The 27,635-nt window shown below is 40.8% G+C and overlaps 1 protein-coding gene across 3 annotated transcripts; it reads left to right on the top strand.

Moving 5' to 3' along the window:
* Positions 1-480: 480 nt before the first annotated feature.
* cndp1 (carnosine dipeptidase 1) lies at positions 481-27,311 on the top strand. 3 transcript variants are annotated; one of them, XM_085422062.1, is made up of 13 exons: positions 481-693; positions 980-1,090; positions 3,852-3,995; positions 4,636-4,798; positions 12,789-12,877; positions 13,425-13,622; positions 13,704-13,788; positions 16,060-16,220; positions 16,582-16,746; positions 16,840-16,981; positions 18,514-18,661; positions 19,281-19,368; positions 24,900-27,311. In XM_085422062.1, the coding sequence occupies exons 2-12, from the start codon at positions 980-982 to the stop codon at positions 19,357-19,359; spliced, it is 1,485 nt and encodes a 494-aa protein (XP_085278188.1). In that variant the 5' UTR covers positions 481-693; the 3' UTR covers positions 19,360-19,368; positions 24,900-27,311. The 3 variants fall into 3 exon arrangements, with proteins under 3 accessions (XP_085278188.1, XP_085278187.1, XP_085278189.1); XM_085422061.1 differs by having other exon boundaries at positions 485-693; positions 19,281-27,311; XM_085422063.1 differs by lacking the exons at positions 481-693; positions 980-1,090; positions 3,852-3,995 and adding an exon at positions 11,524-11,686 and having other exon boundaries at positions 4,666-4,798; positions 19,281-27,311.
* The last annotated feature ends 324 nt before the right edge of the window (positions 27,312-27,635 follow it).

Consider the following 27,635-nt stretch of genomic DNA (forward strand, 5'->3'; position numbering starts at 1 on the left):
GACTGTATCAGCTCATTGTAGAAAATAAGAAAGACCATAAGAGCATTAATGAATATAAGTAAACAAAGTAAGAACTAAGAAGTTGGCAGCTGTCTTTGGCTTTCTTAAACACCCCCCCGTACATTTTTATTTCAGTGTAACAACTCCTGAGTCTCTTTTCCTGTCTCACACTGAGGCACACAAAGAGAAACAGGATGTTGTGAGCGAGGACAATTTATCCAATGAACAGGAGGTGGTGACGGGATTAAATATGTTCAGACAATCCCAGCTTAGGTTAATAATGTCAGGTAGAAATGGCTGACATTAAGTTAACCACAGTGGGACACCAGGCTAATATGGAACAACAAAAGCTTTGCTGAGCTCTGCTTTTGTCCTCACAGCTGGGTTTGCTTGGAGATTCCAAAACACAAACAACTGGACTTTCACATGCTCCTTTGTTCCCGCTGACCCTGCATTCCTAAGGTCCACTCTTCGCCCACAGGTACACATACTTGGAGTCAAATCAATAGATCAGAGTTTAATTCCTGCACTTTTCAGCAGAAAAAAAAATCACTTTGTCAGCTGTCCTGGCTTTATGTCAAGAAATGTTTCACTGCTTGACCCTGGGGCTCGGTATAAAAATCAAGTCAACAGCACAGGACCACAGTCTGCGAGCCTGAGGAAACTATCTTACACATTTCCAGCAGAGAAAAGGTAAGACACAAGTTAGCGGACAGTAACTTTCAGAATGCTTGTAGGTGAATTTTATATCAAACTAAATTAAAACATGCATGATTTCAGGATACAGTCCTCCCATTCAGCTTATATTCTAAACTGATGGGGAGATTAACAAAAATGTGACAAAAATTTAAAATAGGAAAGTTTTAATCTGTTGTGTTTTGGCTGTGGGAGCTTTCGGAGTACACACATCTAGTGTAATAAAGTAATAATCTTTTTGTGTGTGTGGTTTTGCTGATTTTGTTTCTGACTCTTGTAACAGATGAACCCTCAAGTCCTGCCTTCCATCCTGCTGCTCATTTCTGCTGCCCATGCTTTCCAGTACACGGAGCTAGCGCAGTATGTTGACAGCCACCAGGACGAATATGTGGAGGTACAAATATCTGCTCCTTACTCTAGCAGCACTGAACTCTGAATGCTAGAACTGTTGTAATCTATGCTGTTAGGTGTATTGGGTTTAGACAATTTACTTTAATATCTGAGCTTGTGAGTCAAACAAAATCTCAATCATCATCAATAATGACCCTAGTGCCAGCCCTAATCCTAAACCCTACACAGATTCAAAATATATGAGTTTTGGTTTTATTAAATTATTCTGTCAAGTCGTCAAGGTTTATTGTCATTTCGTATGGTATCTACAAAAATACACAGACTGAAATTAAATGATTATTACAGCCTATATACTGCAATAATCAGTAAAAAATAAAAGTACTGTATAACAATCAGCTTGCCGAGATACTCAGCAAACTCAAGTGTAAAACAATCACACTCATTCCGCTAGCAGCGGTAAGCTCAGAGAGGGATTCAGTTAGATCAGCTAAGTGTTTTTATGAGGAGAATGGTGTATGTGTGTGCCTGTCACAGTCCATTTGTTGGTCTTGCAGTGTGGCTTCTGTCTGTCAGTGTGTCATACAGTTTGACAACCTTAAAGACCTTGGCCAAAAATGGCCTCCATCCCCAGTTCATGCAAATGCATAAATGTATCAATATTATCTTCAAACCAAAATGTAATTATTTTTATTTAAAACAACAACAACAACAAAAACAAAAACACCACCAATCGGCTGAACTGACCCTCTAGTGTATATATATATATATATATATATATATATATATATATATATATATATATATATATATATATAATGCATGTAGCTGCATATTTGGCAGCTACATGGATTATTTCAACTAACTTAATTTCTGTGGAGACTAGGACTTACAAACTGCATGTACACAGTCTCCAATCAAATGTAATAATTAGCGTAACTAATAATAACAATCGTGGAAAGCAATCTATGTTGTTACAAAATTCTCCCATTGATCTCAATAGAGCATACTTATAGTTCCATATTTCACTCTAGACCATTATTAGACAAGAAGAAAGAATATAATTTAATACCAATAGATAGGCCATTAGAATAAGACACCAAATAAGAAATAAAAGTAAGGCTAAGCGTGCTGTATATAATCACAAACTACAAAAGAATCTGCATGTGATATAAGTGTGACTCCTTGAAGATTGTCGGGGCTGAGGTCAAAAGTACACTGTAATGATTCTGGATCACTTTCTTTACTCGGCATCAACACGGAAAGACAGTAAGGTGAGGTGTTGACTCTGAAGTAACAACCACAACTTTTACCTGTACAATATCAGCTGTTGTTGAGAAAAATAATAATACTCTGACTACTTGAATATGAAAGCAGTTATTCCAACTAAAGAGACATTAAAATGTATTTTTGTCAAAATTTTGACAAAATTTAAAACAAAAACATCAAATAAAGGCTCAGGAGTTAGAAAAAAATGGGGTAGAGTTAGGGCTGCTCAATTAATCGAATTTTAATCTCGATTACGATCTGGGCTTTCAACGATCATTAAAAATGACTGAGCTGATTATTAGCCCCTCCCTTGTGCTTTACTCTCGCGCTGCTCCGTGTGGCAAATCGAGCGCACCTCTCTGCATTTCGAACACATGTCACAACAATTAAGAGCAGTGGTCCCCAACCTTTTTTGCGCCACGGACCAGTTTATGCCCAACAATATTTTCATGGACCGGCCTTTAAGGTGTCGCGGATAAATACAACAAAATAAAACTTGTACTGGTACCGAAAAAAAGAAAATTTATTCATAACACACGTGAAAAGACCAAGGAAAACCGAGTAAACGATAAAAACGATAACAAAATAACGCTGAAAACCGATAAAAACCCTGAAAACTATACATTTCACACCTGAGCCTCAACTCTCGCGGCCCGGTACCAAACGACTCACGGACCGGTACCGGTCCGAGGCCCGGGGGTTGGGGACCGCTGATTAAGAGGACCCGAGGGAAGCTCGGAAAGCTAAGCAGAAGTTATTTGGAGAGGAGAGTGACTGCCGTTGGTTGAAAAGAGAGGTAAAAAAAACTTCAGTGGTGTGGAAACATTATGGGTTCGCGGAGTCAGACGTGGATCAAGTAGACATAGTGTGTAAACTTTCATTTATTTTTTATATTGCAAACATTTGCACTGTTATCAGTATTTGCACACTATTTTATATTATTTTTTGACAATCTTTAAAGTCATTATTCAATACATTGTTATTGTTAAATAAATATCGTCAAATAATCGAGATCTCAATTTCAGTGAAAATCGTGATTATCATTTTTGCCATAATCGAGCAGCCCTAGGTAATCTCCAAATATCATGAATAGTCACAACTTTTAAAAATTTTACTATCCATTAGTATCCACGAATACATCCGCTGAGGCACAAAGCAAGTTTGAAGAAGAAATTAGCCAACTCTCACATTCAGCTTATTCCAAGACATTGCAGGAGACTTGAATAAATCATCAACAGTATTTCACACTTTTTGTGTGTTTTTTTACATATTGAACGCAGTGATTTTCCACAGGGGGAAATGTAATATGTAATGTCTTATGAATGAGTGTTGGTGGCCAAAGTCAAAAAGTGGCAATATAGCAACTGACTATTTCTGAATGTCAGTGTTGCAAATAAAATATGTCTTTAGAATCAAGTGCACATTTTGCGAACTGGACACTAGTTGAGGGCAGGAGTATTAAATAACATAAAACTCAGTGGCAGGTGGATTAGATCAAGTCCAGTGACAATGTTTTGGATCTTGGTTGTGTGTTTCAGATGCTGAGGGACTGGGTTGCAATCGAAAGCGACTCCAGCAATGTCCAAAAGAGACCAGAGCTGCACCGTATGATGGAGACTGTGGCTCAGAAACTCCAGTTGATGGGGGGGACTGTACAGCTGGTGGATATCGGAGAACAAGAAGTCAGTGAAAGAACCACCTATCTTTGCAATATTACCCCTCCCTGCTCTTTAGAAGTGCTTGTTGATATTGGAGCTTTGTATCTAATTGTCAGTGTAATTGGCTGGTAAATGTGGTGGATTTCTCACAGAGGTCAGCTCATTGGCAAACTTCAAAAAAAAAAATCAGAGGGCTCAGGACTAGCTTTGCCTTCTTATTACTGACTGGGCCACAACAAAGCCGCTTTCCACACTCATTAAACACACTGTGTGTGTGTGTGTGTGTGTGTGTGTGTGTGTGTGTGTGTGTGTGTGTGTGTGTGTGTGTGTGTGTGTGTGTGTGTGTGAGAGAGAGAGAGAGCGAGAAAGAGGCCATACTAGAGGGCCTAGCTTTTCACCATTAACCATTAATTAGGTGCCACCCAGTGTGAACTGTTACTGTACTATAATGCCTCCAGAAAAGCAGATCTTCTGGCCTCCTGGAGGAGTATCCCTTTTATAGTCTTACACACAGTGCAAGACTATAAAAGAAATTGCATTGATATGTGAGAGAGACATAGACCAGCTGAATACTATTGCAAGCGTTTTGAACACACTTTAAAATCAGAAGGATTAATAGATTGATGGAAAAGAAATTGTGTGCTGATCTCGACTGTATGTGCAGCTTCCTGATGGCCAGACATTAGAGTTGCCTAAAGTGGTGACGGCTCAGTTTGGTAATGACTCCAGCAAACACACAGTGTGCATCTACGGCCACGTGGATGTCCAGCCAGCAAAACTGGAAGACGGCTGGGCAACAGATCCATACAACCTGACTGAGATCAATGGTAAGAGCCTTTAAGCTAATTAAAAATACAAAGGAATGCTATCCAAACTCACAAATTTCATTTGATTCTAAAAAAGAGGAACATGTCTGGGTAAATGTCAGGGCTCTGTGTGCGGGCAGGTGGATATGAGGATCCAAATGCAGCACTCGAAAACAGAATGCAACTCAAAACCTCAGCTTTATTGCTGGCATGAAAACAAAACATGAAGTGAACACGGAATGCAGAGACCAAAAACACACAGGCATAATCTGAGGGTACGACGCGACACTAAGGGCATACACAGTAAAACTGAACACATTCACCTGAGTCACAGACCTTCACAATAAAACAGGAAACAAGAAACCACTAAACAAGGACACAGACTGAGAGGCAGACAGAATATAACACATGGAACTCAAACAATACATGAGACAACAAATCCTTAAACACGAATAAACAGAAACATGGAACTCTAATAATCATCATCATCATCACTACAAGAGAATAAGAAAACAATCCATTATGCAAAAACACACCAAAACATAACAACTCAAAATACTGGGTCAAACTGGCCCAGAACCGTGACAGTAAACCTTTGGTGAAGTACAAATGCTGGACTTGTTGCCTTCCTAAGATGATGACCAGAGGGGCAACTGGTTTCCTGTTCAACAATGTGTGGTGCTGTGATAAAGAATAGAAAAAGGGAGCTGATGTCGGTTTCATAACAGGAAGGTTTATTCTTCACAAGAGCTTCAGGTATCACCACACTAACTGCAAAGAAATGTCCATATGCTTCAGTCCAATTTACAGTACATGGCCACAGTTTCCTGAGCTAGAGACTGTATTAATCTCTCAACACAACTTTGACAAAGCATGAACAAAATGCTGCTTAAATCCATTGACAATATCACATCCACAATAAACACATTTGTTTTACAAAGATAAACAAAATGTCATTTTTAAACATTTTAATTCTCGTTTCAGCACTAAATTATTTATGTGAAATGTATTTCCACTGTACTGATGATAAACGTGACGAAACTATTCAGAAAAAAACACACGGCGTATATATTGTTTATCATGACCGGAAGTAGACACCTTTCGCACATGCGTGGTACCGATCAGGTTTCCAGTACGGATCAGGTAGTGACATCCCCATTAACTCCAGGTGTTGTGCCAGAAAGTGATCATGATTGCCGTCTGCGGGAGCGCGCGCAGCTGCTTACAGCTGTAGCACTCAGCGACTTCCGTGCAACTGATGTAAGGTGCGGTAAGCTGAACACAACTTCAACCGTCTGTTTGTTGAAAAATAGTAACGTGACCGCACCGATTTTCTTGTTAGTAACCATAACGGCGTTGTAACGATAGGAATAGTAATTAGTTAGATTACTCGTTACTAGTGTTGGGTAAGTTACTTTAAATTAGTAACTTAGTTACATTACTAGTTACTTCTATCAAAAGTAACTCAGTTACTTCAAGTTACTCGTTACTTTCAAAGTAACTAGTTACTAGGGAAAGTAACTTTGGTTTTACTCAGAATTCTCTTGTTAATGTGTTGCTTCCGTAACTGGACACCTATCAAGATTGCCAGTCTTCTAGCTTGCTTACTTGCCACAAGTGCATTGTGCCACCTACCAATAGAAAGGAAAAAATAGTGTGCATACTTCCACGAGAGGAATCCCACACCTGGACCGTCGTTGACTGCCGCCATGATTCTAGCCAACGTCACAGCCTCATGTGCGCTTTTTACATCCAACACAAAACTGCAGTCGTGGTCCTTTGATTGTACTCCGAACTCGGAAATTCTGCCTTCCGAATAGATCTTCCTATTCAGAAAGCAGAATTTCCGAGTAGGTAACACCAGACTGCAGATAAGCTGCATACAGGGCTGGACTGGGACAAAAAATCGGCCCGGGCATTTTGACTAGAGACCGGCCCACCATTATAGAAAAAATCATGAAGCCTTTGAATGAAAACAAATGCTGTTGTGACAGTGATGTACACTGTCTTGATGGTATATACAGTGGGGCAAAAAAGTATTTAGTCAGCCACTGATTGTGCAAGTTCCCCCACTTAAAATGATGACAGAGGTCAGTAATTTGCACCAGAGGTACACTTCAGCTGTGAGAGACAGAATGTGAAAAAAAAATCCATGAATTCACATGGTAGGATTTGTAAAGAATTTATTCGTAAATTAGGGTGGAAAATAAGTATTTGGTCACCTCAAACAAGGAAAATCTCTGGCTCTCACAGACCTGTAACGTCTTCTGTAAGAAGCTTTTCTGTCCCCCACTCGTTACCTGTATGAATGCCACCTGTTTGAACTCATCATCTGTATAAAAGACACCTGTCCAGAGCCTCAAACAGTCAGACTCCAAACTCCGCCATGGCCAAGACCAAAGAGCTTTCGAAGGACACCAGGAAAAGTATTGTAGACCTGCACCAGACTGGGAAGAGTGAATCTACAATAGGCAAGCAGCTTGGTGTGAAAAAATCAACTGTGGGAGCAATCATCAGAAAATGGAAGACATACAAGACCACTGATAATCTCCCTCGATCTGGGGCTCCACGCAAGATCTCATCCCGTGGGGTCAAAATGATCAAGAGAACGGTGAGCAAAGATCCCAGAACCACATGGGGGGACCTGGTGAATGACCTGCAGAGAGCTGGGACCAAAGTAACAAAGGTCACCATCAGTAACACACTACAACGGCAGGGAATCAAATCCCGCAGTGCCAGACGTGTTCCGCTGCTGAAGCCAGTGCATGTCCAGGCCCGTCTGAAGTTTGCCAGAGAGCACATGGATGATACAGCAGAGGATTGGGAGAATGTCATGTGGTCAGATGAAACCAAAGTAGAACTTTTTGGTATAAACTCAACTCGTCGTGTTTGGAGGAAGAAGAATACTGAGTTGCATCCCAAGAACACCATACCTACTGTGAAGCATGGGGGTGGAAACATCATGCTATGGGGCTGTTTTTCTGCCAAGGGGACAGGACGACTGATCCGTGTTAAGGACAGAATGAATGGGGCCATGTATCGTGAGATTTTGAGCCAAAACCTCCTTCCATCAGTGAGAACTTTGAAGATGAAACGAGGCTGGGTCTTCCAACATGGCAATGATCCAAAACACACCGCCCGGGCAACAAAGGAGTGGCTCCGTAAGAAGCATTTGAAAGTCCTGGAGTGGCCTAGCCAGTCTCCAGACCTCAACCCCATAGAAAATCTGTGGCGGGAGTTGAAAGTCCGTGTTGCTCGGCGACAGCCCCAAAACATCACTGCTCTCGAGAAGATCTGCATGGAGGAATGGGCCAAAATACCAGCTACTGTGTGTGCAAACCTGGTAAAGACCTATAGTAACCGTTTGACCTCTGTTATTGCCAACAAATGTTATGTTACAAAGTATTGAGTTGTATCTTTGTTATTGACCAAATACTTATTTTCCACCCTAATTTACGAATAAATTCTTTACAAATCCTACCATGTGGATTCATGGATTTTTTTTTCACATTCTGTCTCTCACAGTTGAAGTGTACCTCTGGTGCAAATTACTCTGTCATCATTTTAGGTGGGGGAACTTGCACAATCGGTGGCTGACTAAATACTTTTTTGCCCCACTGTATGTATCAATTTATCAATCGTTTGTTGTAAGATTCAGATAATTATTTATTAAAAGCTAGATATTTTAAATGAGAATAAGAAAGAAAAGTATTTCTTTGTGCCCCCCTCTTCCTGTTAATGTCCAACGTGGCCCCGCTGGCAAAACTTTGCTAGACCCACCCCAGCACAGTTACCAGCTGTGAGCGTAAAAAAGGATCCTGGTGTTATTTATCTCTCAGAAACAGTTCATAACTTCCCTTCAACTCATTCATGTCATCCATCACCTGTTCAGCTCTGATGATTCAGTAAGGACATCTCCTGGTTTCATCTTCATGTTTCCCTCTCACCAGATAACCAAACCGACATCATGACCAGCAGCTTTACAGCTGTGGCTCCAGCAAACATCAGCTGATACTAGAAATTAATATTAAATAAATTCTAACAACAGCTGATCAAGCTTAAACGTGCCGCTGTTGTTTAACGCGACCTCCACTGGTTTCTTCTTTATGGCGCAAAGTGGGCGATACACAAACAAGAGAGACGGGACTTGCGACAGAAAAGCCGATCAGCTAATCATTGATCAGTTTCACGATTGAAGTAGAAACAGGAGAGGGAGGGGGAGAGAATGAGAGAAGAAGAGGCAGCTGCAGGGTAAAGAAACAGAATATCTCCAGCTTTGTGTCTTTTTCATTGTGGCTGAAGTATGGGACAAACTGTGTTCCTTTTCACCTCAATACGAAGCGCATAATATTTTCTCTGAACACGAGACGATTCCGTTTTTTACGGGATTGTTGGTAATAATTAACCGTATGAACAAAATAAAGTTCAACATCAGTAACATCATAGCACCCACCCACCTGTATAGAAACTCCATCATGCTAGCTAGTACCCAGTACGAAAAAGTCAGTTTTTTTTATTTATATATGTTTATATATAAATATATGCGGTGGCCCCTAGAGACAAAACACGTACAAACTCCAAAACACATTTCTAGCATGAACTGAACTTCCAAAACAGAGCTACCTAGATCACTTAAATTACACAATTGAAAGCATGAAAGCATATGTGTATTGTTTGTGTATTTATACACAAGCATTCATATATAGTCAAATAATAAAAAAAAAAAAAAAGTTCATTTACCTGTTATTACCACACACCAAATCCGGTCATTGGTACTTGCTGGCTTGTGTAGCCACTACGTAACAAAAGCTCAACACTGCCCCTAGCATCCTGGAGCACTTCTGTTGTCTTTTGTACGTGTTTTGAGTTTTTATGTGCTTCTGAGTTTTTACGTGTTTTGGAGTTTGTACGTGCTTCGGAGTCTGTACGTGTTTTTATGTGTTTTGGAGTTTTTACGTGTTTTGGAGTTTGTACGTGCTTCAGGGTTTGTACGTGCTTCAGAGTTCGTACGTGATTTTAAGTTTGTATGTGCTTTGTCTGTAGGGGCCACCGTAAATATACTTTTATTTATTCACTCCACATAAAATGTAATAAATAAATCATATAATACAAAAATCAACTATTCACATTTCAACTTTTAACTATTTAAATTTTCAGCTTTTTCCTTTTACAAATTTAAAGTGAAACAACACAAAACACTGCAAACCACAACACAATTAAATATAAATTATAATATGAAAACAAAAAGAACATGTATATTCTCTGTCATATGGGCCCGCATGAATAAACTTTCTGAATCCTTTATCAGCTGCTCTCACACTGCTCATCACTGAAAAAAGTAACGCCGTTAGTAATGCCGATATTACTAACGGCGTTACTACTGGGGTCAGCGGGGGAGCTGGCCCCAGGGAGGGGTCACTTGCCCCTCCCTTCCCTCCCCATCTCCAGCTGCCTCCCCCTTCCCGCTCCACCACAACCACCCACACATGCAGGACCTTGGAGTAGGGGTATGTCACCAGGGTGCAGAGGAGGCTACCCCCCCCCCCCCCCCCCCGTCCCCTTCTGGCTGCCTCTGCCTCAATTTTATCCCACAACTTAGACATTCACATTACTCACACTCTCATTACACATACATATAGGATCTTGGGGGTGGGCACGATACACGGAATCCAAATTACCATCAGGGTGGAGGGAGGTTTGGAGTCTTCTCTCACCCCCATTCTCTGCGGCCTGCTGGAGCGGGGGGGCTAGGAGGAAGAGTTGGCCATCCGACTGCGGTCTGGAGTGTGGGGCCTCCCTGCTGCTGTGGAGTCGGGGCGGTCTGCCTCTCCCCACCGCAGGGAAAAGGGTAACACCACCTGGGTCTGGGTGCAGTTCCCCCTCCAGGGGCAAGGGTACCTAGACCCGGTTCGTAGAGTACGCTTGGGGAGTGTGATCGTGTGTACAGCGTCTCTTTATGTCTGTCTCCACGTTGGTTGAGTGTGAAGTAAGTGCATATGAGAGCATGAGGGTGGGAACTTCCCCTGCCAGTGGCGGACTCCCTCAGGTGTCGGTGCGTTGGTGGTTCTTTGTGTCCGGGGATGGGCGTCCAGGTACACACCGGCTCACTCCTTGGCAGCCGCTTATCGGGGCCTGGAGCCTGGGGCTCGCTCGGGCCACTTCAGAGGTGGGGTGCCCCCGGCCTCTCGGCCTGGGGCTCGGTCACTCAGGCACGGCTGGCTGCCGGCGGAGCTCACGGGCGCGTCACTGCAACTCCCCCTGGCTTCTGCTCCGCGGCTGCTGAGTGAACCCTCATCTGGGACTCTCCTCAGCTCTTTCTGGGACAGTGGCGCGGCTGCCCCTCTGTTGGTCTTCCTTGGTCTCTTGTGTTCTGAGGGCCTCTGGATGTCTGGAGTTTTGATCTCCTCCATACCTGCTTCATGCCCTGGAGGACGGGGCTGTGCCCCCCCCCCCCCCCCCCCCCCCCCCCCCCCCCCACACACACCCTCTAGCAGATCATTACATGAAGGAACCTTTTAAAAAAAACAAGCATGTCCATGCTCACAGGTGTACACACGGGTGATCACACCCACAAACTACACCCTTTTTGGCTCCTACCTCAAAGCACACTGTGTTCTGTCGATCTTATGTGCTGCACAATAATGTTTAATATTTAGTATTTACTGTCATATTCCCATATATCATTGTGATGTTGTTTATTCTATTACTCTTGTTCTCTTCTGCTTGTTTTCTTTTTTCTTTCTCAGCAGGTGACCCAGGTGATCGATATATGTATTTTTTTTTCTTTTTTTCTGCCCGTTCTGTTGGTTTTTGTTTTTTGCCCTTCTCCCCCGTCCCTCTTCTCAGCTGTTTCTCTTTCCCTCTTTCTTTCTCCCCTTCTTTCCCCCAGTCAAGTCTGTCCCGTATTCAGTAAGTGAAAATAAAATAAACAATAAAAGGTGAATCAAATGGACCATTACGGCAAGGCTGGGATGGTCAATTTGGTAAAGTAAATCCGTTGGGCATCTTTCTTTGCCTTTAGACAACAATTCTGATGGCAAAAGAGCCAAACGGGACAGGCAAAAAAAAAAAAAAAAGTAATGCCGATATTCCCATCACTGATCATACCAAAAAACTTTTTCCCAGTCTATTTCTGATACCAGATTTTAATAGAAAGCTATTTCCAACTTTCTACACACTAAACAGCTAGAATATTCTCATGTGATGAAATGGTACAGCCAAAAAAGCATAAGAGAAGCATGTACAAGGAAATTATGGGTGCTCCATGCCAACTGTGTAGGGATAACATACAAATAGTAAGACAGCAGGAATAAATAACAAACAGGATAAATATATGCAGTTAAGAGAAATATATACAAACTAGAGGAATATACACAAAACAAGAGAAAAGACACACATTGGAGTGCAAAGTTGAAGTAGTGCAAAGAACTTGGTCTGAGTATAGTCCACATATGAGTGGCTTGAGTGATGAGGGTTACTCAGACCATGACTCAGATTGGTGAGGTGAGTCGGGAGGGTAATAACTACTCATCACAACCAAGCTATGTAGAGTATATCAACCCGTAGGGCACCTTTGGGACTGTTCATCTAGATGTAGCGTTTTCAGTGGGAAAAACGTTTTGTCACTCATCTAAGTGACTTCTTCAGTCTTAACTGACTGCAGCTTTCTCCAACCTTATATACAGTACTTTTGCACAATGGCTGAAACTAGCACCCCTGGTGAACAATGAGCAGTTGAGTTTCTTGGTGAAACCTTGAGCTGAGACTGAAGAAGTCACTTGGATGGCTTACGAAACTCTTCTCCCACTGAAAATGCAATGTCCAGATGAACAGAATCAACTTTTGGCGTTTTATGTAAAGAGTCAAAACGAATTGGAAGGTGATGCTTTTTTCATATGAGGCTTCATGGATGCATGTAGATACATTTACAAAATAGGATGAAAAATAGAATGCAAAAGTTTTATGTACATCATTAATAAATACAGTGATATTGTAATTTTTATACTTTTAGGCAATCTGTATGGACGAGGAGCATCAGACAACAAGGCCCCAGTTTTAGCCTGGATCCATGCTGTAGAGGCTTACCAGGCTCTCAGTATGGTAAGAGACTGAGTTCACCATATTGTTAGATAGGCTTTCATGTCCCAGCTGAATGGAAACATTTAAAATGCAAAGAGTGGGAACAGAGAGAGATGCCTTCGGCAGGCTAGATTCAAGAGATAACTTCTATTGCTGTAGCAGACTTTTTTAAGTTGAGTGAAGTACTCAGCAGATATATGGGGAACAAAGTGCGTACCCTCAGGCTAGTGAGACAGCAGAGCCAAGTCTAAGGCAGACTAACTTTCCATGTCAGTGCTAGTTGTGTGGAGTCACTAGAGCAGTCTGTTCCATCCATGCTGCTTTGTTGTCATGTTAAAAAATATGGCGCAATATGCACACATCAGAAGGCCTCAGCCACATGCTGAGTGCACTGTGGAAGGAGAAATGCGTTGGTGTGGACGCTGAGAAGACTGATTCAAACAAAGCTAATCACTCACAATGTCAAAAAGACAATTTAGGTTTTTATGGAAACAATAATTTTCTGCCCAGAAAGCCTGTTTGTTTGCTTCCTACCAAACATCATGGAGCTGTTCCCCCCATTCACCAGGATCTGCCAGTGAATGTGAAGTTTGTCATAGAGGGCATGGAGGAGACGGGCTCTAACGGCCTGGATGCCATGATCATGGCCCAGCGAGACACCTTCTTCTCAGAAGTGGATTACATCATCATATCAGACTGTGGCTGGCTCAGCAGACGCCCCGCCCTCACCTATGGCACCAGAGGCAACTGCTACTTCTTTGCTGAGGTGGTGTATTAAGAAGCATCCATCCATCCTTTATTCAAAGAGTCACCCTCCAGTCTTTGATTTGTGCTGCCATGTTTGCAGGTAGAAGGACCGAAGCAGGACTTGCATTCTGGTGTTTATGGAGGGACTGTGATTGAACCAATGACCGACCTCATTGGAATTCTCGGTGAGTCTCATATTTGAATGCGCGTAAGCAAGCAGCCTTTGTTCATAAACCGCATAATTCAGTCAAATGTATGAAGAACTTCTCTGAATGTCCAACACATCAGACCTTGAAGCAGATGGGTTACAGCAGCAGAACTGGGTGCCACTCTTCAACCAAAGAAAATTGGAAAAATGTTGCCAGTTCTGATGAATCTTAATTTCTTCTGTGACATTGATGGAAGTGTCTGAATTTGGCATTAACAACATTAAATGATTCTTAATCCTGCCTGTTATCAGCATTACAGTATTTCAGTAGATACTGCCCTTAGTACCAGTGGAGCATAGTTTAAATGCCGATTTTCTGTACTCTTCTGCATAATGCACCATGTCATAAGCTCACATCATCTCATACTGGTGTCATGGACATCATAATAACTGAATTTTACTCAAATGGCCTCCAAATTCACTAAATCACAATCCAATAGAGCACCTTTTTGGGATGTGGAAGATTCACAACACTGTGAAATGCCATCATGTCAATACAGCCCAAAATCTCAGGAAATTCATGAAGAATTAAAGCAAAACTGGAGGCAAAAGTGGGTCCAACTAGCAAGATTTACCTAATGAAGTGGCCAGTAAGGGTATATACTTACTGTAAAGGAAACTGTTGTTTTAAAAGTACTCTTGGCTCATCAGCAGAATACCAGTTATCCCCCCCCCCACCCCACCCCCGCCCAAGCGCCCTGTTCTATTAAATTAGACTTAAATTAAATAATCGAGGAACTGATCTAACAGCCCATTGTTCATTGAGTGGACTAGTTTCAGTTATCATGCAAATGTACTGTTATATGGTTGGGGAAACCTGCAGTCAGCTGCAGAAGTCAGTTGGATGAGTGACAAAAAGTTTCCCTCACTGAAAATTAACAGAATCAGCCATTTTTTTTAGGATTTACCTACCTAAATGATTGAGCATGCATCAATACATAGACTTAAAGAAATTGTAGAAGCTAAATTGTTATCAGAAAATATACCCAGTACTCTCAACATTGCATTTCCAGTTCCCTGGAAGCAATAACTACAAATGGAAACTGGAGGAGCTCTCTGCAACAAGAAATCTTTTTCCTACCTTCAGATAAACAGAGATTGCCAATCAAGCGTTCTGTCTGTTGCTGACAAGTCGCTGTTTCATTGATTTTGTTCAGCAGGGTTTATATGAACCCAGTGGTGATAAGGTTAACCCTTGGTGCTTTCAAACATTTTGAACTCACTATGATAAGGAATCCCACTATTCCAGCCAGAAATGTGAAATGAGACCACATTTCCAGAAAGATTGTCTTCTTAGGGTGCCGTTTTAGCTCAGTGCGTTGAGCAGGCGCCCACTTCAGTCCTTGAGCATCAGAGCAAAAGAATTGCAACGAGAGTTTTTTATTTACAGTTTGATAAATCTTTGTAGCCCTATGACAGGCCTTGGTTGCCTACTGCAGCCAAGGCCTGTCATAGGGCTGCTGCAACTTTAAATCTCAATGAAGTTTGAAGTTTAAGTTTACTTTAGTAATTACAAACATGCATTTTTTAACCTCTGGCTCTAAGTTGGCTATTTTAAATTGAAGAAGATGGGGATTTTAATAGTAAGAAAATGCTCTTATTTCATTTCAGTTATCATGCACTCATTAATTTTGTTCATTAGATCGTATTTAGCACATTCACAAGCAAATTCATGTTTTGTCAAACTGACAAAAGTCAGGTGACAATAAGCAGTGCTGGTGTCCAGTCACATCTAACAATATATTTATCATCTTTGTCCTGTGTGTTTTCAACAATGCAAGACTTCCTTGTTGACAACTCTAGCTGACATTAAATTTAATAAAAACATTCAGTAAGCTACATTCTCTTGGATCAGGCATAAGAGGCATGCGTAATAATCAGTGGGACTCAAGCATCAGGAGGATCGGGTCTCATCAGTACGTGTTTAACCCTGTGAGGCCTAAGTCAGTGTCAAAGATAAATGTAATATAAATATAAATAAAATCTAAGATTTGGTTGAAAAATGTTAAAAGTGTTCGCTGATTTGGGAGTGGGAGAATTTTGTTACATTTTCAAATGTCATATACAGTAATCAGTAATCATAATAGAGATTTTTTTTAGTCCTTACAGCGTTGAAAGAATCTTCCCTACTGAAGTCCTTGAGCAAAGCATCAAATAAGTATTTGCAATAAACCAGTCCAGTCTTATCTTTGGAAAATCTAAGTTTAGTTCCATTAACAATAGCATCATCCTATTATTACTTCATTAGACACACTGATCAGCCCCAGTGGCAAGATCCTGATTCCTGGGATCAGAGAGGCTGTAGCTCCCCTCTCTGATGAAGAATGGAAAATGTACCAGGATATCCAGTTTGACATGGACAACTACAAGAATAAGATTGGTGTCAACCAACTCATGTACAGCAATAAGGTAATGTAAGGCATCCTTGGTGTCAGAAGATCATTAAGAGCAGGTGAGTACAATCCAGAATTTAGATTGTCATTACCCTTGCTTCCAATGCTACTGTGAAGAACCTTTTTAACTACTGTTTAAACAAGTCTCTCATATGGCTTTATTTCTTACGTAAAACATTACCAGAACTAGGATGATCCTGAAAAAATAGTTCATCTATTTGCTTCTCTCCATGAAAGTGCTTGGTCATAGGAGATCAACGCTTACAATCTCGTGAGATCTTTACAGGATAAAGCTCCTTAAAATGAGTGTTGTTTTCATTGACAATATATAAGTAAAATTATTAGTGAAAATAAAGAATTATATCCCTCTCCCAAAGGTGGACTTGTTGGCTCACATGTGGCGCTACCCCACAGTCTCCATCCACGGTATTGAGGGGGTCTTTTCAGACCCTGGGACTAAGACTGTCATCCCTGCTAAGGTTACTGCTAAGTTTTCAATTAGGCAAGTTCCTGACATGGACCCTGCTATGGTCAAGAAACAGGTAAAATACATGAAAAGTATGTACGTGCTCTGTTCTGTTGCATTTACTTTTTGTAAACTGCTTCTGCTGTTTTCTTGATGTGCTCTTCTTCAGGTAACAGACTACCTTCACTCTGTGTTTGCCAAAAGAAAGAGTCCCAACAAGCTCAAAGTCACAATGGTGATAGGAGCCAAACCTTGGCTGGCTGACACTCACCATCCACTCTACGAGGCTGGAAAGGTTGCTATTAAGAGAGGTATTGACCGTTCACCTTACTTTAATCACCGGTGATGTTGCTATCAGAATGTCGGGTCTCGGGTTTGATAAACTGCAAATAAAATTTCACCAAAACTGGCTCTTACAAGCCAGACAATTACTGACAGTTTTTACCCAAATAATCTTCATTTTCATATGTTAACATTACTAGGCAATTTTTTTCATTTTTCGGTCATTTGAATAGACTTTAATGAAACGATAAAGAATTGGGACATTGTGTTGATACTGATTTTCCCTGTCCCACAGCAGTTATAAATGACTTTTGTTGGCATAAGGCCACTCTGTTTTGACAGGAGTACATCCTAAACCTAGTGGAATTAGTAGTAATAATAACAACGATTTCTTAGTTATGATTATGATCACATTGGTGTTTTGGATGGCAGTCTTCAGTTTCCCTTACATAACAGTCTCCTCAAGGCAAAGACTCTAGAGTATTAACGAAAACTGATGACATCAAAGAAGTGGGTTGGAACAGTGGGAATGAAGAACTCTTTTTAATAGGATGAAGCTTCCAGAACCAGTCTCAGGGAGGAGCAGTCATCTGCTTTTTCATCATATTTGAAAATGATTCTTGGTGGTTATAGTTATTGTATAAACTAGTGCTGTCAGCGTAAATCTCGTTAAAATGATGTTAACGCCATAACTGCGTTAACACGGCAAATCTCCGTTAATGAGTTAACGCGGATCGCCCCGTGCAAGGGCTGCACGGCGTCAACGTGTTAGCGCAGTTAGCCTGTTAATCTGTTAGCGCTGTGCAGCCCCTCGCACGGGGCGAGCCGCGTTAAGTCGCCGACGGACATATGCCGCATTAATGCAGTTATGACCTTAACGTCATTTTAACGAGACTAACACTGACAGCATTAGTATATACACAAAGTATTGTAGCGTCTGTTGTATGACAGAGAACTAGGCGACAGGAGTTAGAAACTGACATGATATAGGTGTATGTACTAAAAATCTTCGATGAGATCAAATCCCAGTGACCTTGATCTCAAGGCCAAGGTCAGAGGTCATGTTTTCGAAAATCTTGCGAATGCAACAACGTAGGACCTAGGTGACTTAGGATTTAGAAATTGATACCATGGGCTGAGGGGTAGCACTATAAGGCCACCAGTATTTTACACCAGTAAAATACAAAACCTGGAGCTCTTAGTTTAGTAGAAACACAAGAAATGCATTTTCAGTGGTTTTGACACAGCCTTAAGATATTGGCTAACTTTTAACTTTTGTATCCTTTTATTATTATTATAGCTTCATTCCTTTGTAGTGTGCTTTGTTGCATTTATATCCTGCAGGAGTTTTGAAAGGTTACCAAAGAAACAGTGTATGTTTTCACCTGTCCTTAATTGTTTAGTATTATAGGAATATAAAAAAAATGTGAGACAATGTAAAGAAAACAAGTTAGTCTTTCAATTTTCACAATTAGTCATTCAAACATGCCAGAATAGTTCCCACTTAATGTTCATGTCCACTTTACTAGCAGAAAATATTCTGTCTTTGCTCTACCTTTAGTTTTCAACATGGACCCTGATCTAATCCGTGAGGGTGGAACCATCCCAATTGCCAGGACCTTCCAAGATGTGACGGGAAAAAGTATCATCATGATGCCCATCGGAGGCTTTGATGATGGTCTGCACTCTCAGAATGAGAAAATGAGCAGGTTAGACTGTCTGTACACTCCTGCAGTTTTATTCATTTCACAGGAATGTTTAAAGAAATTAGCTTGTACTGAGTCTTTCTGAGTGTTCAACACAATATTTAAGAGAAAAGCTTGAGGGAGAAAGCTTTGCAGTCTGTTAGAACCATCCACAACTGAAAAATAATTTAACTACCATAGAGACACCATACAGGACCTGGACACAGGAAATTATTTTAACACTGAAACATTAAGCAGACCCAAGTAGACAAATTTTAGGGGCAGATTTGTTGGAATCCAGCATAAGACAACAAGGGTAAATGGGCAAATTCTGGAGAAATCAGAAAAGATGGTTAAAAGCAGACTTCTCCGATTATAAGGTGGATGCTGTGAGACTTAAGCAGCAGATATAAAGACATACTGGTCTGTTTCCAGAGGGCTTTGTAAGTCTTACAAGCTGCTGGCAGCAGAAAAGTGGAACAATGCTTTGGGGACTTATAAGAAGGTGTAATGTAGCCATCTACTGCTGCAAATAATAGTGTATGTGAATTTATTGTATTTATGTTAAGGAAACTTGGAAATTTGCAACCCAAACAAACAGGACCTTTAACTCTGCCAACCATAGTTTTTCTCTCTCTCCTAGGTACAATTATATTGAAGGAACCAAGTTATTCATCGCATACCTCAATGAAGTGTCCCAGATTAAGAGGACTAGTGTGTGATGTTTTATGGTATGATCACATGACCTCTTCAAAAACATTCCAGCTATAGAAAAGTGTGTTTTGATATTTTTACTGTGCCTTTATCTTTATTTCATAAGGTTTTGAAACTTGTGGCGCATTTACTGATCTGCACCTCAAGTCTATCTATTTTTGCATTATCTCATGGTTTTTTGGCTGTTTCCATCTCTTTTGCCAGTGTTTATGTTCACATAAACTTGGGCAGCACTGTGAGTGTGTTTGTATGTGTGTCATGTAGTAAAAGCTGGACAATGCAATATTACGAATACGTCATTTATTTTATGAGAAATACAAAATGTTATTTTATGAATGTTAATAATACGAGAGACATATACAAATACTGTTTCTTTAGCCATTAGTCATTTATTCACTCCTGAAAAATTCACTCTTATAGTATGTCATTCCTTAATCAAATGATTAGTTCATTACCAGGCCTCTGGAGATCTCCAAAACATGTTGAGGAGGTAATTACGCCATTTACAGTCGCTTTGGTGCGTTTCTCACATCACTAGTAACATTTGCACAGCACTTAGTGTATTTCTCAAAACAATTGGTGCAAACTGCAAAACCTAGTGGATAACCTGCAAAAGCAGGTCACTTGCTCAAAATCGATAATCCATTCCTCAAAAGCAAGTATTCATGTCAATGAAACTGCCAGTGTCATCAAAATGAGAAGTCGTGACACCATCTTTATGAACAAGATAGTCAAATGGCTTGTCATGTTTTCATTATGACAGTGTACAGTATTCTCTCAGTGTATTCCAATGCAAAAGAAGGTCAGAACTTGTTGACACTACCTGAAAATGCTCAAGAAAATGCTCCACCCTCTCCATGACTCTGCTGTGATGTTGTCACATGCTGCATCCATGGCTGCTAGCAGGGCCATTTGCACATGTGAATGCCAGTCATAAAACTTCCACCTCCAGGCAGAGAAAAACTCCTCTATCGGATTAAGAAATGGGGAGTAGGGAGGGAGATATTGAACCAGCATTCTGTCATGTGCTGCAAACCACTGTCTGACCAGATGTGAGTAGTGAAAACTGACATTATCCCACACAACAACATACTTGTTGAGTTGGCCTCCACCCCTCTCATTCTCAGGGACTATGTCCCTGTAAAGAGTGTCTAAAAAAGTCAGGAGATGTTGTGTATTGTATGGGCCAAGAAGGGGAATATGGGAGAATGCCATTGTCTGAGATGGCTGCACACATTGTAACATTCCCTCCGCACCGGCTTGGGACATCAGTGGTTGCTCTCTGTCCAATGCGATTTCTTCCACGCCTTCTGCCTTTGGCCAGATTGAAACCCGCATCATCAAAGTATATTAATTACAGCGCTTTGAATTTCTTTCAACTTTATTGCATTGTTTGCAATCACCATTGCACAAATGGCTTCATCTTGCTGCGGGGTAAAAAAGGGCCCTCTTCTACCTCTGCGAGGTTGTCTTTCAATCCGTTGTGGTGCAGATTACAGTAAAATTACAATAATGTACACTAAACATGAGATATTACGAGATGTTGGATTACTGTCCAATACTATACATACCTGTTCTCCCTACGAAATGTTTAAATGATTAAATTCACAGTGGTTCTTCCAACACCCTCCGACCAGCCTCATCCAGGCCGTGATTGACAACATGATCAACAAGTGTTGCCCTAATTTAATTAGGAATCTGCCTGTATTTGGCATCTTTTCCCTCTTCCCCTGTTTTGTCCCCCCCGCATCCTCAACCCTCTTCCACGATGCTGACCTTCCATTTCTGTGTCACAGAATTGTAGAAATGGTACACACTATGGCTGTATCCCAATTCAGGGTCTGCAGCCTTAAAGTACGCATTTCAAGGCCGATTACGTCACAGCAGCGCGCCGAAGGCTGTCCCAATTCAAAGGCTGCTCGAAATGCGGCCCTGAAATGTGTCCTTCATTTCCCTGAATTTTAAGGCTGTGGCGGTGTAGACTTCGTGGCCCAACATATCCCAGAATGCATAGCGCGGCGGCGGGTGTGGATAATTTTGCCGAAAAAAAACGGCGGATGAGGGGCGCCCGAAGAGTAAACTTTAAGTAAGTACTAAATATCATGTCACTTATTTATGTGCAAATGTTTAATGACGAAGAACATTAAAACGTTACTTTTGGCCACATGTCGGCAAAGTTATGTGACATTAGTGACGTTTTTACTAACTTGGTTTTAAAGCCTTTACTTTAAAATATACGCCGTTCAATAGCTGAGCTTAATCTTACAGAGAATGATCAAAGCTCATGTAGAAACAAACAAACAAATGAACAAAAGATTTTCTCCTTCATTTCTGTCAAACAAAGCTGTATGACACGTTTCCAGCTGTTAGTATCATGGTTGCTGGGCAACCTGGGCAGCGCAACGGAGGCTAGACCGTCCCATTTCACAAGCCTCGCACTTCCGGCCTTAGCGGTCTTTGAGTATGCGGCCCTTGAGGATCGTTAAGGCTGCGTACTTTAAGGCTGTAGACCCTGAATTGGGATACAGCCTATGTCCTGCTCGGTTCATATATGCTTGCCAGTTGAGGGTTCATGGGATTGATCCATGATTGATCCATGAGTGGCTTGTCATTGGTTACAACTAATACTTTCCACACCTCCTCATCAGTGAAAGCTGAAGTTCACCTGAGAGAAATTGTTCTATTTAGGAGACATTTCCAGGAAAAATAATAACAAAAGGTATAAAATTTTCTGGGCAGAATTTGATAACTAAGTCAACAATTTTGTATGTAATGACTCCAGCAATGAAATGAAGTCTATTAGTTTTATTGGGAACGACTATTCAGCATCCGAAAGTAGAGTTCATTTTGACTGACATGACATAAGAAAATGATAATGTTATAAAACGGCAGAGAATTGTATGAAAGCAACTAATACATGTACAAGAGCATTTGCAATTTGTTCAGAGGAAGGAGAAATTGCAACTATGATGTGTACAAATGAATAAATGTTGTGGAGGTTGCACTAATGGTTTTGAGAATTTTCTTGTTCAGAGGAAGGAGAAATTGCAACTATGATGTGTACAAATGAATAAATGTTGTGGAGGTTGCACTAATGGTTTTGAGAATTTTCTGATCTGAGAAAAGCACCAAAGGAACTGAGAAAAACTGTAAATAAACTGTGTTGGATCAAGGACACATCTAAAACCTGCAGGACACCGGCCCTTGAGGCCTGGAGTTCCCCCGCACCTGGTCTAGATTGAGAGTGGCTGCAAAGACACATGCTCTGCTCCAAGCAGTCGATGTGCAGACTGACAGTCCAGGCATTGTCTGAAGTTCCCCATGAGTCCCGTTGAGATAAATGCAAATTCTTCATGCATCTGACAGTTGGCGTTGTTCACTAAGATCGCGGCAGATTTGCTTAATGACTAAGACTATATCTTAAATGTAACATTTAAAATGTGTTTGTTCTTCTCCTAGCACAAGAAACAGTTATGCTATTTTTTTCTTTATAGTTTTAGAATTTAAAAAAATTAATGTCAGTAGTTCACTGTAAAATAGACTCAATAATATCCAGTCAAATAGATTGGCTTTATTAATTAGACACATGGATTTGTGTCTTAAATCTCTAGTGCATATACAGCATATCTGGCCCACCAGAGCATTAAACCACAGGTGACACAAATAACACCAGCTATCAGGATTGAGGTGCCTTTCCAGGCACCTCAATCCCCACATCTTGTGTCAGGTGATCTGAATGGGTCATATGATAGGGTGAGGTAAGGTCTCACAATTTCTTCACACAAAGCCTCTGCTGATAATGACCCACACCCTTTTTCACACCTTGGTGCATGTGGTGAGGCACATGGTGAATAGTGGGTCAATGACCCTCTTAAGGGACAACTCCTACTAGGGATTAAATACCTGGGACTCACCAACACTGGGTTTCTGATCCAATCCAATCAAATCCAACTTTTATAAAGTGCTATAAAATACCCAGCACAGGACCAAAGGGCTGTACAGTAAATAAGTTAAGAACAATAGAATAAAACAAAACAGCAAAAAATAAAACACATAATATATAAAATTAAAACAGCCCTTTATTAAAAAACAAGATAAAACAGCATGGAATCAACTTAAACAGTTGAAATAATAATAAACTAAAACCAACATCTCACAAGGCGCCAAGGCCAAGGTGAAGAGATGCGTTTTCAGAAGCGATTTAAAAACAGGCAGAGAAGAGCCTTTCTAATCTCTACAGGCAGATCATTCCACAGTTTTGGAGCTGCTACAGCAAAAGCATGATCTCCTCTAAGTTTACACTCAGTCCTGGGTACATTCAGGAACAGCTGATCAGCTGATCAGAGAGCAGGTGGGCATATAAGGCTGTAGCAGTTCAGAGAGATAAGATGGGGCTAGGCCATGGAGGGCTTTAAAATCAAAGGTTTTAGAACTGAAGAAGCAGACAGAGAGGTGAAATGTTTTCAAGAAACTTAAAGAAGGCCACTCGCTTTCTTTCTTTCCCTTATACCAGGGGTGGGCAACTCCAGGCCTCGAGGGCCGGTGTCCCTGCAGGCTTTAGATGTGTCCTTGACCCAACACAGCTGATTTAAATGGCTAAATTAGGTCCTCAACATGTCCTGAAGTTCTCCAGAGGCCTGGTAACAAACTAATCATGTGATTCAGGTGTGTTGACCCAAGGTGAGATCTAAAACCTGCAGGGCCTGGAATTGCCCACCCTTGCCTTATACTGTCCAGTGGTTCCCAATCCCAGTGAACAGTAACACACACACACACACAAAAAAAAAACAAAAACTGTTGTGGTTGGTTGTAGCCACACTGTGCATTATGGTCAACCACGTCCACTTGTCTGTCCAAACATTAGTGTTCCAGAAATCTTGTTAATTGCAGATGTAACAGATGTAACTTTGCAAATCTAAGCTGTATTGCGATCTTCATTTTTAGCGAGAACAAGCATCCTGGAAACCATTCCTAACAAGTCAGTTTAGTTTTTTCTAATTGCACTGTCATGAGCTTTAACATTTAATGTGTTAACTGAGGTCTATAGACGACCAAATGAGTTTTTATTGTGCCTTGATATGAAAACTCTTAAAACTGACTTTCTTTATGCCATGACTGTACTGTAGCAATACAAATTAAATGAAAAGACAATACAAGACTGCTATGAAAGTAAATGCTGAGGAGCATGCATGTCTCTATTCTAAGAAATGTTAAATGTGAAATTGAAGTATAATTGAAATTATAGTAAATGAAAAAAGAAGAAAATGAAAGAAACTCCCAATGACTTTAGATCAATTAACAAATGAATTTGTTCAAAATCATTCTTTTATTCTTTACACTCTTATGCAATACTACTTACACCAGGACATTCAGAATAAACTGACAGTCTTGCATGAAGCAACCCTACAAGCATTTTAGAGAAGAAAAAAGAGATATATACAAAAAGTCTCTAGCCACCCCTCATTTCCTGATATTTTTCTTTCAATTTGCTAGACTTCCATTTTTGGTTTTTATTTTTAATTTTTTTCTTTCTTTCTTTGTTTTCCAGGCTTTCTGAAAGTCTCTCAAAGCTTTTCTTCAGACATTGCACTGGATCATTTTCTGAATTTTTGGATTTCTGAATTTTTTGAATGTTTTTAAGACACTTGTCTAAAAAGGTACAAGTGAAAAACCATTGTTGTGTCTACACACAACAGACAACTTAGCAATGAACCTATTTTACGCAGACATATTGTTATTAGAACCTCCCACCCTGTTTCTTTATTTAAAACTATGAAAAATGCCAAATAAAATACAATTTGACAGACAGAAAATAATATTTCCAGAGGTGGTGAAAGCTTGACATGAGATGCGGTGTGTCCTGTAAAAATCTGAGGAAACTGGACAAGCAGAGCACAAAAACATAAGTGGCAGGGCTGAAACAGTTAAACTGATTCTGAAAGTCATGCCCTTAAATAACTGGAACAAATCCAACAAAGACCTAATACAGAACCTGAGAGATGCACCTGACACCTGGTGATCCATCTACTGTTCACCAGTGTTGGGACTAACGCGTTATTAAGTAACGCGTTACAGTAACTACGTTAGTATTGTGGTAACGAGCACGGTAACTAGTTATTATGCCAAAACCATGAACGCGTTACTCGTTACTGGGATTTAGATAGGCTCGTTATTCGTTACTTCGTGTGGTGGCTATCGCGGAGCTTCCACAGATTCAGTAACATTAGCAAGTGGTGGAGGCCAGCAGGTGGATGAAGGAAAAGGGAGGCAAGAGGAGAGACCCGCACAGCAATGGCGCCTGTGTTTGGCTTTGCCGCTGCTGCTACAGCTCGTTGGAGGCGACAGTGTAGTTTTTCACTGCCGTCACTTGTCGTTTGCAAACGGAGAAGGTACCGAAGGCTAGCTGCTTTGCTGTGGGGTGACTCTCGGTGTCTGCGACCAGTTCCTCTCCTGTCGTTTGCTGGGGATGTTACGCTGCCGCCTGGGACCCGAGCCCCATGGCTCGAAAGCAGTTTGCTCACTCTGTGTCCGTCACCCATTTCCCGTTTTGTTGGTGACAGCTACGTCTGCTCATCGATCAAGGTTTTTTCCAACTCTGGAGTCGCTGCCCTGCCCGGCAGGTCCACAGGTTTGCACAGGTGTTTAATTCAAGTACCGCTGCAGTCAGCTGTAGATTCCGCAGATAAACCGTCATCATGCTTAACGTTCGCTCTATAACGAACAAATCATTTATTTTAAATGATCTTTTTATCAAAGAGTCTCTAGGTTTTATGTGTCTGACTGAGACGTGGCAGCAAAATAAGGATTATGTCCACTTGAATGAAATCTGCCCGTCTGGCTGTTCTGTCATTGGAACTCCGCGTCTTTTAGGACGTGGTGGAGGACTTGCTGTTGTTTACCAGGACAGACTCATATGCAAACTGGTGACTTCGGACTTCTTCTCTTCATTTGAGTCACAGATGATGAAGGTCGGTTCTCTGAAAACCTTTTATTGTATTTTAATCTATCGACCTCCTGGACCTGCTGGGGTCTTTCTAACTGAATTTAACGACCTTCTGACATCGATCATTAAACTGGAGAAGGTTGTAATATTGGGAGACTTAAACCTTCATATTGATGACGCTTCCTGTAACACTGCTGCTGAGCTCATCACTATCACTGAGTCTTTTAACTTTAAGCAGCATGTTTCTGGCCCCACACATACGAAGGGCCACACTCTTGATCTTGTTTTCTCCCTGGGTTTAAATATATATGATGTATGTGTGGAAGATGTCCATGTGAGTGACCATAGTTGTATATTCTTTAATTTGTCATTTTACGTGGATCCTTCACCTCCTAAATTGATGATCCAAAGGCGGATTATAAACCAGGATGCTGCTAGAAGGTTTTCTGCCATGTTTGTCCCTCGCATGGCTCAAAATGATATGGATTCACTTATTTTGTCTTTTAACAATCAATGTAAATCTATTTTAGATACGGTGGCACCTCTGAAACTAAATGTTGTCCATTCTTCAAATTTCTGTCCTTGGATAAATGAAAGTATTCGAAATTTTAGGAGATATTGTCGCAAATTAGAACGTTTATGGAAGGCTTCCAAGCTTGAGGTCCATAGGGTACATCTCAAGGAATCAATTTTCTCACTTAACAACATGATAAAAAATGCCAGAATGGAATATTTTGCTAATTTAATAGCTTCAAAAAAGAAAAATCCCAGAGTATTGTTTGATACAATTAAAAACATTGTCTCTCCTGATATTCCTCATGTACCAGTCTATACTAAATCTGACTGTAATGACTTTTTAAACTATTTTGTTAATAAGGTCGCTGCTGTCAGGTCTAATATTTCTCCATCATCCTCTCAGTATCACATTGACACGTTGCTTACCTCTGATACCTGGTCCTCTTTTACTCCTGTTACCTTACAGGACATCAGTGCTCTGCTTGGTCGAATGAAACTGACTTCAAGCCACCTTGATGTACTTCCTCCATCATTTTTCATTAGTGTGTTTGATTCTATTGGCCCCTGTATTCTGGAAATAATTAATACTTCTCTTTATACTGGCTCAGTTCCCAGCTATTTTAAACAAGCTATTGTTGAACCAATATTAAAGAAACCAAATTTGGATCCATCTCTTCCAAGCAGTTACAGGCCAATATCAAAACTTCCATTGGTGTCAAAGATTTTGGAAAAAACAGCTGCAGAACAACTTAACAACTTTTTGGAAAAGAACAATGTTCTGGACATTTTCCAGTCTGGTTTCCGCAAATTGCACTCCACTGAAAC

The sequence above is a fragment of the Rhamphochromis longiceps genome, linkage group LG11, assembly GCF_057381845.1.
Source record: "Rhamphochromis longiceps isolate RC_006_pf linkage group LG11, R_longiceps_female_GT1.1, whole genome shotgun sequence".
Classification (NCBI taxonomy): domain Eukaryota; kingdom Metazoa; phylum Chordata; class Actinopteri; order Cichliformes; family Cichlidae; genus Rhamphochromis; species Rhamphochromis longiceps.